General features: G+C 34.5%; 1 protein-coding gene across 1 annotated transcript in view; it reads right to left on the bottom strand.

Annotated features, from left to right (window-relative positions):
- Positions 1-15,263, bottom strand: part of ABCC8 (ATP binding cassette subfamily C member 8) — a 63,017-nt gene that overhangs the window by 21,394 nt on the left and 26,360 nt on the right. Inside the window, exons 12-22 of the mRNA XM_026706562.2 lie at positions 14,888-15,033; positions 12,468-12,573; positions 11,723-11,833; positions 10,007-10,082; positions 9,618-9,723; positions 9,125-9,160; positions 8,789-8,824; positions 6,800-6,898; positions 5,799-5,883; positions 4,601-4,681; positions 449-586 (exon numbers count right to left, since the gene is read on the bottom strand). Of these exons, the coding sequence (XP_026562347.1) occupies positions 449-586; positions 4,601-4,681; positions 5,799-5,883; positions 6,800-6,898; positions 8,789-8,824; positions 9,125-9,160; positions 9,618-9,723; positions 10,007-10,082; positions 11,723-11,833; positions 12,468-12,573; positions 14,888-15,033 (1,020 nt within the window). The remainder of the gene's footprint in view (positions 1-448; positions 587-4,600; positions 4,682-5,798; positions 5,884-6,799; positions 6,899-8,788; positions 8,825-9,124; positions 9,161-9,617; positions 9,724-10,006; positions 10,083-11,722; positions 11,834-12,467; positions 12,574-14,887; positions 15,034-15,263) is intronic.

Genomic DNA, 15,263 nt, shown 5'->3' with positions numbered 1-15,263 from the left:
TACTTCACTGTTTAATGCAAATAAATATGGTCCTAAACATGCAAATATGCAAATGAGATATGTATTTTGCTGTTTATAATTGGTTGCATTATTTAGCAGAGACTAATAAATAAAGCATGAATTGCCCTGAGAGTCTTATGACATTATCTGGGGTAAGATTTCCAGGAACTGTAACAATTCCAAGTTACAAAGCTATGAGGGCTGCAATGATATAACAAATCACTAAGGGCAGATGGAGGCATAAAAACCAAAGTTAAACACCCTTATGTAGCAGGGACACAATTTACTGACTTCATTGCCTTCATTCCCTCCCGCAAATCAGAACAATTTAAAGTACTTAATAGTACTTTTACAATTTAAAAGTACTTGCTGAATCATACCCACACACAATTTTGAATATTTATGAACATATTAAAATTAACAAATCAGTATAAAGAAGTTTCATTACCCAGTCAGCATGGGGCAGATACTGTAGTTTGTGGGTAACCAAAACAATGGTTCTTTTATCTGCTCTTAGCAAATTCAGAATTCCTTCTTGCATGAGATGATCACTCAAGTGAATATCTAATGCTGAAAATGGATCATCCTAAACAAACAAACAAACAAACAAACAAAGACATTATCCACCTAAAGATATTCAATACTACTGCACTATAGTTGTTCTGCTTTTTAAATATTCTAAGAGAGTTAAAATCAGTGCTTGCTGACAAAATGGGTTGTGATGGGATTTAGGCACTGGAACTAGCCAATTTTGGCAACACTTTGTTTGACTATGCCATTATTGCCTTTGGGGAAAGGGCTCTGTCATCATTGGACTGTGTACATGTAACATTAACACTAAGGGTTCAGAAGCAGTGAGTTAAGGCTTTGAGCTGCAAAAGCCAGATTTCAAAGCTGGCCTAGTTGGGAAAGTTAATAAAACTCAGTTTAGACAGAAAGGGCTCAAATGGCAGAAGCATAAAAGAACCCATGCAAGGACTATTTGTTGTATATAGTGCTTGTAGTAACCAGCTTTGTGCTTTACACATTGTCTGCTCTTAAACTACAATAATTAATATGGACACCCACTTAGCACACGACTGTACAATTAACGATCAATGGAAACAGAAACCAAAATAGGAAAAGAACTTAAAGCCAATTAAAAAACACTACCCAATGGGCTTTGAGTCATTCAAAAAATATCAAAGCAAAACCAACAAGGTATCCCAATACTCAGGAAGAAATTGTTTATTTTTTATTTATTTTTGTCAATTGCTTACAAGATCATAGGTATAAGTAAAAACATAGTTATGAATACATGGATACATATAAGAAAAATAAAAAAAAAATCAAAAAAACAATAGGACAGGGACAGTAGGCACATTGGTGTGCTTATGCACGCCCCCTACAGACTTCTTAGGAAAGGGGTGAGGCCAATAGTAGACAGTCTAAGGTTAAAGTTTTTGAGGTTTGGGGAAGAAACCACAGTCAGGGAGAGTATTCCAGACATTGACCACTCTGTTGCTGAAGTCGTATTTCCTGCAATCAAGTTTGATGCGATTAACCTTGAGTTTGTATCTATTGTTTGCTCTTGTATTATTATGGTTGAAGCTGAAGTATTCATTGACAGGTAGGACATTGCAATATATGATTTTATATACTATACTTAGATCGGACCAAAGGCAGCATAGTTCTAGGTTTTCTAAGTCTAGAATTTCGAGTCTGGTGGCATAAGGTATTCTGCAACAAGTAGAGGAGTGGAGAACTCTTCTTGTGAAATATTTCTGGACTTTCTCTACTGTGTTAATATCAGATCCATAATGTGGGTTCCAGACTGATGAGCTGTATTCAAGTACTGGTCTAGCAAATGTTTTGTATGCTCTACTTATTAGTGTACTATTAGCAGAGAAAAAGCTACGTAAGATTAGGTTAACAACTCTTTAATGCCTTTTTGGCTATGTAGTTACAGTGGGCTCTAGCACTTAGGTAATTAGAGATGAGTACTCCAAGATCCTTGACAGAGTTTGGATCAACAACAAGGTCTTGACTATTCAGCCTGTATTTTATTTTCTGAATTTTTTTCGCCAATATGTAGGACAAAGCATTTATTTGTTGAGATTTGAAGTTGCCATTTGTTTGACCATTCTGATACATAGTCAAGGTCTTTTTGAAGGGTAGCAGTATTGTCTGTGGTGTTGAATAGTTTTACATCATCAGCAAAGAGAACACAGTTGCTCTTAATATGATCACAGAGGTCATTTATGTAGAGTATGAAAAGAGTTGGTCCTAGAACACTGCCTTGGGGGACACCACTGTTGACAGGTACAGAATTTAATAGGATGCTCCCAATTTTGACCATTTGTTGTCTGTTTGACAGGAATGCTTCTATCCAGTTATGCAGGTGTCCAGAGATACCATAAGATTTGTTTTAGGAGTAGTTTGTCATGTACCACTGAATCAAAGGTTTTACAAAAGTCTATGTAGATTGCGTCTATTGCTTTGCCTTGATCGAGTTGTGTAGTCCATATGTTTTTGCAGTGTAAGAGTTGCAGATTACATGATAGTTTTTTCCTGAAACCAAATTGTTTATTAGAGAGTTGTTTGTTTGTTTATAAGTGGAGGATGATGGATTGGTTAATAATTGATTCCATGACTTTACAGGTGATGCAGCATAAGGAGATTGGTCTGTAATTTTCAACTAAGCTGGGGTCTCCCTTTTTGAAGATGGGGATGACTGTGGCTTGTGACCATAGTTTTGGCAAGGAGCTGGTCCTGAAAGATTTTTCAAAGATTATGCTTAGAGGTTCGGCTATGGCAATGGATAGGTTTTTTAAGAAGTAGGCACATATTCCATCTGGTCCAATAGATAGAGATGGTTTTAGATTGCGTAGTGCTTTTTCAACATTTTCTTCTGTAAAATCGATATGTATTAGATCATTGTAGTTGTCTGTGGTTTGACTAGGAAATACTGGGCATGATCCATTGTTGTTTACAAATAGTGAGCCAAAGAATGTGTTAAAGGGGTTGGCTTTAATAGTGTTGTTGTTGCAGTCTTTACCATTAGGTCCTATCAGGGGTGGGATGGACCTTGAGTCTTTTAATTTGTTGTTTACAAAATTGTAGAAAGCATGGGTGGAATTGGTGTGTAGGTTTTCTTCTTGTTTAATGTGATAATTGGTGCATTCAGTTTTTATCTGGTGGCATAAATTTTTGTATTGGGTTTTGAAGTTGGCAACGTGACCAGATTTGTTTTTCCGACAAAATTATTTCTTTTTGAATTGAAGCTTCCTTATTGTTATGGGTAATTTGTTTTTTCTGGTTTTGGGAGTTGTTAATGGTACATATAGTTAGATAACTCTTTTGACTTCAAGTAAAAATATGTTGTAATGGTCTTCTACAGTATTGCATCCAGAGAATAGAAATTGCCAATCAAGGGATAAGGGATCGTTGTTTATAAGATCATAGTTGCCTTTTTTGAAGGTATAATTGGGGATTCCGTCATTGTGATGATTTTTGTGTGGACGTAAGTTGAGACAAAAGTCAATCATGTTGTGGTCACTGTTGGAAAAGGGTTCTTTAATTTGTATTCTGTAAATTGAATTCAAATTATTGCAGAAGATGAGATTGAGGCAGTTGTTAAGTCTAGTCCTGTTGGTTATTAGTTGTTCTAGTCCCAGAGTTTTTACTGCATTGTAGAAGGTTGCATGTGTGGGTTCAGTTGTACATTCGTTAAGGGTCCAGTTAATATGAGGTAGATTGAAGTCACCAAGAAAGATAAAAGCGTGTGGGCAGGATGCTGCCCATGTTAGTAGTATATTTAGCTTGTTTGTATGTTCGACTTTACAAAGTCTTATGGAATGCCAGCAAAGTCAGGGTAAAATCTCTAGACATATGGGGATCCATAGGGCAGGTGCCATGACAGAGGAGGAATGCTTCCTTGATCTCATTAGATGACTTTGTCTAATAGAAGGGATCCATAACATGGATACTGCACCAGAACTCATGCTGTTACAAACAGCCCTTGCTTAGCAACTGACTATTCTGATAGGGTTACAAGCACTGGGTTACTTCATTTAAACACTGCCATCTACTGGGACCACAGAAGTGCACCTTCACTGTCACAGCACCTTCCCCCAGAGCGAGGACATTACAATTTATGACTATAGCAAATTGTGAGTGATAATTTGTGATATCCAAAGTCTAGTTCAGACCTGTCAAACTGGTGGCCTGCAGGCCCGCGCAGGACATGCCCACCCTGACTCTGCAAAGCCAAAAAACTTTGTGATACCTCATGATCTGGTCTATAATGTAATCGAGTTTGACACCCCTGCTCTAGTTTATTATATAGTGAATAGAACTGATGGAACAAACAGCAACGGAGAATTATTTCTACAATTCATCTGTCCACTGTGGTCTTAGATGCATCAGATGTTAGGAACTGGCATCATACTGGGGAAAATATTCCAATGACTTTGTGGATCCAGAGTATGAATTCTTGATAGAATTGGTTGTTGTTAGTCCAGGAATTTTGGAATGCTAGGTTTTTAGGTTGAAGTATGTCATTTATAGAGAAAGGAAAGCCTTTTCAGTTTAGATGGTAGAATTAGTAACAGAAACCTACCAGAAATACCACATTTGTCTGTTGGTAAAGAGCTCTTGCTACACTGATCCTTTGGCGCTGACCTCCAGATAAATTAATACCCTTGGGGAAAAGATAAAACAATTCAATTAGAAACCTGTACAATTTAAAGACATTATTATTCAAATTATGCTTTCCCAAACCTGACATTTCAAGGTATGCTTAAAAGGTAAAGCAGTCAGAAGTATAAAAAGTTATTAATCAAGATAGTCAGAATTTTCATACTCATTCTAAAAAACATGCTAATTATATCTGAATAGTGTATATATTATTTCTAAAATACAACGTGCTTCATCATTCAATTATTCATCCTATTAGCTGCTACTGCAGTCAGTAATAATTATTTCCAGGATACAGCTGGAAAAGTAAGATTGAAGTAACAATTTAGGATTACAGTGTTCATGACTTAGAAATTATATAAATCAATGCAAATTAAAATGCAATAGTTCACATAACTGTCCTTTGACAATGCTATGTATTAACATTGCAATTAACATATCAATGGTCAACCTCTATGGCACAGCTTGGCCTCAATATCTTCTATTGTTCCTTGGACAGTCTCTTAACATTCTAATATTTTTCTTTACCTTTTAATATTGCATTTTAGCTATTATATGTTCTATTGATACTACCATGTCCATGAAAGAACATCAACTACAAATTAGATCTACTGAAGCAATGAACAAAATGTCTAGATGAATAATGAATAACAAATCTAGATTATTGCTGTTAGATGACACATTGAATATGTGAGCTCCTAGAGTATGAGAGAATTGTCATCGGTACCTAAGGCAGTATAAGTTTCTTTTTTTATTATTTCAACCTTCAGTCAGTAAGGAAATATATTCCATGTTTATTAACAAGTGCCTTTCTACTTCTTACTTCAATTGAACTATTCTAACATGACTTTCATAAATACTTTCCAAATAATGAAAAAATGCTTTGTTTAATAAATATACTCTCCCTATATAGTATTTCAGTCAGTGTCAGATATATTGATTGAGGCATGGCAGATAGAAGAAAAGCTGTAACACTGGGTATTAACTATAACACTTTCATCCTTTGGATTTGAAACTGAGTTTACTGTAGAAAGCCATTCTCTCAAACACCAGTTATAGATTTAAGACCATGTGATAACATTTGGGTGCTTAATGTTTTCTAATTATATATAGCCACTAACCCTTTCTCCAATCTGTGTTTGGTCTCCATGAGGTAGTATGTCAATATCAGGCTGAAGACAGCAAGCATCAATTACTGCTTTATACCTGTGGAAACAGAAAGAGTAATTGTCAATTCATGTGGAGATTGCCTCACCAGCATATTTCATGTACTTAAAAGGAAGATTAATCAGCTGGAAAGTCACACAATGGAAAATGCATGCTTGCTAAGCACTTACTTTTCCGATGGAAATCCCACCTGTTTCAGGCAAATAAATTATACCCTAACTAATAGCTCACAGTCAAATATTTTGAAGCTAAAAGAAGTGTACCTTGCTTCTGTATTCCTTGGAGATATAATCTATAACTGCCTTTAGGGGCTTCAGGATCTAAATTATTATTTGCAACTTTAAGCCTGTCAACACTTTAGCTCAAGAGCACGACATTCATTTATTGGTACTGAGAAGTGTAGATTACTACAAAATAAATTGAAAAGATCTAAAATGTGATGGCAGAATCTAAAAAAATAAACATCAAAAAGGGAAAAAGAAGGGCTTAGGAGAAGGTGATATAATGAAGAACTGTGAGAGTTGTATGTTTAAATTTTTATTTAGTAAAGAGTGCTAAGGCACTGTAGAATTATTATTTGATAGTAATTCCATATTATTTCTGCAGAATCTGAGAGTATGACTTGTATTGCCTCATAATATTAATGCAAACATAAATAAATGACTTCTTAAAGAAGGATGTCAGAAGCAAATGTGGCATATTATAACTTAAAAAAAAAAGTACCTAGTGCTGAAATGTACTCAAACCCATTGTTTACTTATTTTATAAGTAATTTTCCAGGTTGGAAAAATACATTATTTGAGAGACTTTTCAGGAAAAGAGAGAACTGATACAACAACTCAACATTTGCATCATGTAGCTAGGAAAATAACATTGTCGGCAACAGTAAAAATGCTACTGACAGGATGATAATGAAGACTATAATTAGTTTTTACATGGCTCTTAAATACATTACCTTTGTTTATTGAAGGGGCTTTCAAAAGTGATATTTTCTTCCACAGTAGCATTTAACAACCATGGTTTCTGAGAAGCATATGCCACTGACCCTCTTTTTCTGAAAAAAAAGAAAAGAAAAGAACTCATCCAAGTTTTTTTATGTATGATACCTATTCACTTTCAAAGATACTGAAATGATTCTTCACAATAATATTACTTCTATGTCTTCTTTCAAAGACAAGTTAATATTTCCTATTGTTCATTAAAAAAAAAGGCATGAGTGATATGACAGCTTATGTTGTGGCCCACCAGCGGCCAGTGGAGCTGGTGGCAGAAATGGACAGTGAGGAGGTTGAGGAGGAACATGGACCAGTCCTGGACTCTGGGGAAGGCTGTGATGAGGGCTCTGTGTCAGAGGCAGAGATGGGACAGTTATCAGTTGCCTTTGGAGTCGGAGATCAGTGGGGCAGAAGAACAGCTGGAGCCTGTTTAAATTCAGTCAGTTTCTTTTATATATCCAATGAAACATCTTTTTCTAAGTTGTTATCTTGGCCCATCAGTTGTAAATCCACTTTTGATACCATCTCTAGCTTGCCAGATAAAATTTGTTCTATATTTGTCATTTCTTAAATAACATCTTTTTGACATCGTCTATCCATAGAAACAGGGTTATTACTGACATTGTTGATATTGTAGTTACTATTTTCTCATTCCATTCCTCAAAAATTTCCTTCAGTATTTTTTATTGTTATAATGTCTTGCAACATTCCAGAGTTGTAATTCTTTACCTAAAATCTTTAGTTGCCCCTAGTGTCCAGTTTTTTAAATTATAAAATTGCTCATCTTTGTTTTGTCTTGTAAAAAACAAAACAGAATCGATTTCTCATGAGAAGCTGTTTGTTCTTCAAAATTAATTCCAAAGTATTATTATAAAGGTTTCAATATTTCAATTTTATTTGGATGCTTAGTCTATTTATAACTTTCTAAGATCAAAATCACATTTAGCTTTTTGTTGTTTCTTTGATCTTTGCTGTGGTCATGAGTTCTACTTTTGCAAAGTCATCTTGAGTTTGCCATACCACCCTGGAAGATGTCCCAGTTTGATGTTTTAATAGTAAAAGGAACTTAATTTATTAATTCCTTTGAACAATTATGTGATGAGTCATTCTAGATTATGTATCACCATATTAATTAAATATAAAAGAGGATATCTGTGGTTAGATCGTCTCGAATTTGGGAGAAAACCTTTTCTTTCAAAAAGTACTGCTAATGGACATTTTCAATTCATATGAATCATGAATGCTTATATCCTTGACTTCTACTTATGACTTCCATTGATAAACATACAGATAAGGATTCAGACATCTTAATGAGCAGAAACATTTATTAGCTATGCCATTTTCCTGAATTATGCACAAGTTAGCGATTATCCAAATTATGCACAATTTAGCTATTATGTTGTACCTTTAGTCATGATAGTTCTTCCCTGATTTTACATATTTCAACCATTGAGACATTTAGTCAATAATGCCTTTTTGTCTTGATATAAATTCTTTGTCTTTTTCTCCTTTTTCTAATTCTCTAGATCCAGAGAAATGTCAGTCAACTGCAGCAAAATCTGAGTGACAGTGTTAAATGTGCTTTTTACCTTAGCAGTGCAGACCAAAAGCATTTTTTCAAAGAAGCATAGAAGCACCAGATAGTATTGCTCCAGTGATATAGTATATGGACTGTTATGATTTTTGCAAGTCAGAGAATTATAATGATAGAATGCAGATTCTCTATAAAACAGAATTTCTCAGTTTACAAAGTTAGTAGAAGTTATCTAGACATTTGTATAAACTTGAAAGCATGGATTTCTCTCTTTTGGCATAACACTATACTGTACAGAAAGCACATAAAAGATCGTACAGTTTTGATCTTTGATCTTTCAGTTATAGCGTAATGAAACTGCTTTTGTTGACAGAATTTTTTTAGTTTTTTAACACCATTTTTTAAAATACTCTACCTGGACTCCATTTCAACAGTTGTTTCCATGTCGGAGCTGCAAAACAGGTACACAGTAACTTGGTAGTTGTTACATATTTCTGCAACTCATTAGAAATGCTTGACTTTTAAAAGTAAATGAATATGACCAACATTCATACACTTGTGATATACAGTAATTCATTCTGGATTCAAGTCACCGTGGTTGATCATCCCAAGCATCAAAACATACTTATCAAAATAGCCTATACAATTTTTCTGATAAAAATATTTTGATTCTTAAAAAAAAACACCTTCTATCATATTAGATGATTTTGTTTCTTTGTGTTGCATGACAGAATCAAATGAATTATAATACCTGATGTCTTCCCCAGTCTCACTGTCAGGAATGCTGCTGTAATATCAGAAATAATAGAGAAAAAAATTATTAACATATTACAACGCTTCCTCCGCAACATGATCTTACCCTGTTTTGTCTGATACACTAAAGCAACTTTATATATTTCACAGTTTGAAGATAAATGAATGTTCTTTTTTAATTAGACACAAAGTTACTGCAATGTGATCAATTTTCTGAGTTACAAGTGCAATGATACAAAAAGTGTGTAGCTGGTTGTGACCCACATGAACATGTAGCTGGTGGTGACACAAAGACACATGTTGAATCTACAGTAGCTGTTCATGTGGATTAATTAAATGAGGAAAGTGAAGGTATTTAGTAACTATATGCAGTATCAATACATTTCAGGATTCACTGATATAGTAATGTAATTCATATATAGTAAAGATATGACAGGCCTATACCTTAAACAAAAAGCTACACAGCAACTAAAAAGATAAACTAAAATCACCTGTTCCAGATCACATTCCCAGATATCTTCTGCATCTCTCCAAGTATTCCTAACAAGAGAGATGATTTACCACAGCCTACTTGTCCCACAATCATTGTTAACTGACCTGCAATAATAGAAAAATATATATGTTATTCTTGAAATGATGATTTACATTCGCTACAATCCAGACAGCAATTAACCAACTGATTTTTAAATGGACCATTAAATGGACCGTTTTCTTCTCATGCATATTGCTAAGATCATCCTTATTCATAGTACAGTATATATACTGTGTTGTAGATATGGTTGTGCTCCTGTTTCTGTTTTGTGCTCAGCCATTTATTATTGCATAGTGCTTGATTTTGAACAATTGCAAATCCTAATCATTGTAATAGATGCATTAATACCTTGAGGAATTCGAATATCAACGCTGGATAAAGTTGGAACCCCTTCTGGTGTCCATGTGAAAAACCCATTCGTGACCTATGGCCGCAACATCAACAGGAACATAAATGATCTATGTTGGTGCAAAACATCATACATATCTTCCCTTTTAAAATTTATTTTTTAAAGTATTAATAATAGGCAACTGTTATCAATAATGTACTTTGTTATCTATTAACCTGGTTCATAGATAACAGAGAACAGAACATCCTTATCTGGTCTATGAGCTCCTTCCCAAGCTTTTCCAATTCAATTAAAAGAAGCAATTTTTAAATAGAATGCATGATACAACATAGTAGATCAAATAAATATTTCTCTGTTTCATCAGTACATTTCTTTCTGGATGAATTTGCATCTTGATTTTTAAATTAAAAATAAGATCTTCTATGCAAAAAGTAATAAACAACCAAAACCCCATAATTCTTTAATGTTCTTTTCTTCTTCATATACAGAACGGTTGTGTTATAAGAATAATGTGTCTCTAAGTATTTTTTTTTACTAGAAGTAGGTTAAATTAACACAGATTAGCTTTTTTCCCCGTAAAGTGTTTAGTTCAGTAAAGCAATTCTGTATACTCCTGGGAATAAATTCATCTGAACTAAGCATTGTTTATTTTTAACAGTTGATAAAATTACGCAGCATAACTAAGAGCAACGCTAAACATAAAAATGCATATAGGCTGATTCAACCCTATTTCTACTTTCTACAGATAATTATCCTCATATACTGTTGGAGAAACCAATTTTACAATTATCCACATTTATTTTATTCATATGAAAATAAAATCAGATTACGGAACAGAGGTTAGTAAGTGGAGGTTCATACAAAAGGTGGAGGACATGCAATCCTATATTTTAGTTATCATACCAGAAAGAGAACATCTTTGTGTTTATTTTTAAAAATTATTTGAGATATGTCTGGAAATGCTACTGTTTCCACAGAAGTCTTTTATTCTAGCCCCTGATACATGGGGGTTCTCAGTACGTACATAAATGTGAAGAATGCATAATGAATCTGCTCAGAGGCCTTTATTTACTCTTAATAAGGTTGACATGAAATTTATTACAGATGCTACACTTGCACTAGCATAATTTAAGCCTGAAACTTAAAGGAGGGGAAAGAGTAAATGACTAGGTTCACACATTATGCTAAGCTATAATGTGATTTCTTGATTTTGATTATTGAGCGTCACAGTTTTATGGCATGGAGTAATTTGTGAACATAAATTGTGGTGTGATCAACATATTATGGTTAAGAAAACTATGTGAAAACCAGTGGTGGGATTCAATTTTTTTTACTACTGGTTCTGTGGGCATGGCTTGGTGGACGTGGCAGGGAAGGATACTGTAAAATCTCCAGTCAGAAGTGTATTTGCCAGTTCTATGAACTACTCAAAATTTCCGCTACCGGTTCTCCAGAACTGGTCAGAACCTGCTGAATACCACTTCTGGTGGGAAACTATTATTTTCTCTCTCTTAGCAATTAATCTAAGCTCCTTCAACTGGCCTAACTTCCAGTCTGATAATCATATTGCCAAAAATCGTCTATTTTCTGTGTTAGTGAGAAAAATCTTGGTGCAGGAGATAAATTTGGATTGTATGCTCAGCTTGGGACTATAGTACTAGAACTTTTATACTTATTAGAAACAACATAATTAGAAAGAGTGACCTTATTATCACCTTTACACAAAAATCATCTGCTTCTGTGCTGTTAACAGATCTTCTTACAGGAGAGCTGTAATTGCTCCAGTCCTCTCTGGCAGGCCTCTTACGGTTAACAACTTTGAGGGTCTGTGCAAGACCAGGAAGACAGAAACATGGTGAGTGGGACCTGGATGCAGATGTCAGCAATGGACAATGAGTTAGTTTCCTAGTAGATGCATCCCTTCCCTAAGGTGCAAAATATCATCTCAAGTTTTTCTGGGTGCAAACCATGGTTCATGGCTTAGCAAAATGCCTGAAACAAGATACTGTGGCTACTTAAACCCACTGCTTAATTCAGACTATGGTGCAGCATGATCCATGAAATCATTTTCTAAGCATGCAGTTGTTGATTATCTTGGATCTCTTACTGCTGTTGAGTATTTAATCCTGTTCCAGGGGATTCTAACAAATCAGCAAACTGCATGCCTTACACAGTACTGTTGACTGAGATGCATCCCAACCATTCTGATAAGGATTGGATTTCTCCCCCTACAATTGTTTCACAATGCAGCTGACAGTTCCTACCAGCAAACTGTCTCATCATCCATTGCTGGCTTTAAAAAAAGAGCAATCACCATATAATCTACAATAAGTAGATGTTAAATTTTACTACTGTGGCTATTAATTATAAGGAAAGTGACAGGTACTGGCATTACTGTACAAGCAAAGATTTAAGAATGGGATGTTGCCAGTTTCACAATCAAATTAAAACGACACTTACAAGAATCTGATATTTGCTGTGGTTGTCTGAGTTTCTTGGCTCAGAATATTTATCATGCTCTTCTGCAATTTCTTCACTCGAGAGAAACTCACTTAACTTTTGGACACTATGAAAAAAGAAGAATAGTAGCAAGCTAAACAAATGATATCACTGCTGCATACAGCACCAGTATTCGTTACTTTAGGAAACTGCAGTCCTTGATCCCATTATGACGTCCAGCCCTTGGACAGACAAGGATTCCATTTTGATTGGATAAGGATGCATAACAGTGCACTGAAATGATCAAAACTATAAACTGCCCTTTTAGGAATAAGAATATTAAGCTAACTTGCTATTAGGACTTTATCTTTATGCTTTGCATGTCAGTTTTAGGGCTTTTATAACTGTTTAGATATTGTTTGATTATGCCACATTTCAGTTTCCATGGAGAATAACTCTATCCACCAAAGATACTTTGGAACAAAGTTGTAGGATTGTAATTATTGCTGAAATCATGATAAAAAAAACTTCATTACTTTATACTTTGAGTATAAACTTGAAGTTTTGATGGCTTCATGTCTGGTGTTGATTATTTATTAGAATATTTATAACATGTAGGTGTAAGACATTAGACCAGTACTAGCTAGCATTGATGATGTTACCTAGTTTGGGAATGAAACATCTGCAAGAAAACTACCAAGTTCAGAGAGCACCAAGAACCCTACATATAACAATAAAAAAGTAGGATAATAGCTTCTGAAAACAGAATAAATTCAGGAAATATGGTGACTCCATGATATTGAAATCTCCATATTGCCTTGTCCATAGGTAGAGGTTGCCTCTTTTTAAATAATCTGCATAGATCTTACAGGTCTAGTCAAACTGGCTCTGAGTATGACAGAGAAAAGGTGCCCGAGAAGACACTAGTTACAACTAGTATGTACCTGCATATAGATAGAGATATTTAAAAGTACATTAATACTGAGTGATCATCTTCAATTTCTTGAAATTTTTTGATGAAGGCACAGAATGAAGTGCAAAAGCAGCAGATTCTGCACACACATTATATTGTGGTAAGCATTAAGGAACAAACTTCTAAAAGGATGCATATACACAGTTTGAGCTGTAAAATTCGTATTGAATTAATGTGGATTTGTGGTCATCATATAAGAGTGTAGAATGTACGAGTGTGGGCAAACAGAGAGGAACGAGAAAATACAATTAAGATTTTATAAACATATTACCAAGAATACATAACCCATTTTAAAATCTATGATAACACTATTATATAAATTGTAAATGTTTTATTGTCATTGGGTATTCCTCATTATATATCACACACCCATCTTAAATAGGTGGCATTAAATTCAAGTAAAAAAAACTTTTTAAAATAGGGATGTGCTGATTTGGGAAAGGAATATTCCAATAAACAATAACACATTATGTTCCTCTCTGTATCAGGCTGTTTCAGGCTAGTTTGAGAATTTCTGTAAAACAGTCCTCTAAACTAGAAGCAATTTAAAGTGTTCTAGATGAAATATAGAATGACATGGAACAATATAGAATGACATGGAACATTCCACTGTTCTTTGGAACATTATATTCCTTACTAAGCAAACATTGCATATCCTTAATTGGTAATGTCCCTTTTAGGATTGGATGACCCTATTGTGTTTTGTATACAGTTCTGTACTTCAGTCCACACAGTTTTCTAGTCCATCATATTCACAGGATGATCCAGTTGCATAGAACCCAAATATATGATTAATCATTCCTGCCTAAGCAGGGGGTTGGACTAGAAGACCTCCAAGGTCCCTTCCAACTCTGTTATTCTATATAAATCCCATCAGCAATTATGCTTAGATTTAATTCTAACATGACATCAGCTGTAATACTATTAACAGGATTGAGAAGATATATTTCCTTAGTATTGCAGCAGAATCAGTGCTATTTTTCCCCTAAACAATTAACAAATGGTCTATATCTCTATCTCTACATCTATATATTTTGTTGATTGTGACTGATTCTCAGAGATTGAAAGCAAGTCTTTGCAGTTTTTTTAAAAAGGTTTTTCAGAAATGTCTGCTTCCTGGGGCTAGCTAGCTTTGTGCCTAAGGTGGGACTAGAACTCATGGTTTTCCGGTTTCTAGCTGATGCCTTAACAACTACATCAAATTGATTCTCACATCCTAATATCTATTTCCCACAAAAATCACAAGGCATACTACAGTGAATATTGGCAATAGAAGTTCCAGAGAAGCTGATAATGTAATTAGGGAAATTCATAATGATTTACTAACAACAAAGGGCCTTTTGTAGAAAAACCCACAAAAGTATATCCTAAATAAATCAAAACCAAATTGTGATTCCTGCGGTAATGAAGGTGACTATTTTAAACCAAGTCTCTTAACTTTTTGGGGAGTTCACTCATGAAACCTTACCTTACAAGAGCTTTAACAGTGGATCTAACCACACTGGAGAGTAGAAAGAGAGGTGTCACAAGGATGTGGAAAAGAGACAGCGATGCAAAGGCCACCGAAGGAGAAAAGTCAGCATTGACAAAGAGATGGGTATGGACAACAAACGTCTTATTAGAAAAACAAAAACAAATGCATTACTTCAGACCATTTATGTATTAAAGACATACTTTCAGTCAGATTTTTTTACTGAAGTTCCAAATTTCAAAAAATCAGCAGAACTGTTACTTTTATAGAACTATGATTACCAAGCATCATAATATATACAGCTATAAATAGACCATTTATATAAGAGTTTTCTTTTTAAATTTATTTTCTGGGTGTGTTTGCAATATTCTTT

The sequence above is a fragment of the Pseudonaja textilis genome, chromosome 1 (genome assembly GCF_049901715.1).
Source record: "Pseudonaja textilis isolate UNSWEBS1 chromosome 1, rPseTex1.2, whole genome shotgun sequence".
In the NCBI taxonomy this organism is placed as follows: domain Eukaryota; kingdom Metazoa; phylum Chordata; class Lepidosauria; order Squamata; family Elapidae; genus Pseudonaja; species Pseudonaja textilis.
Note: the sequence above shows the minus strand (reverse complement) of the source record. Positions and strands in the feature narration are given on the sequence as shown.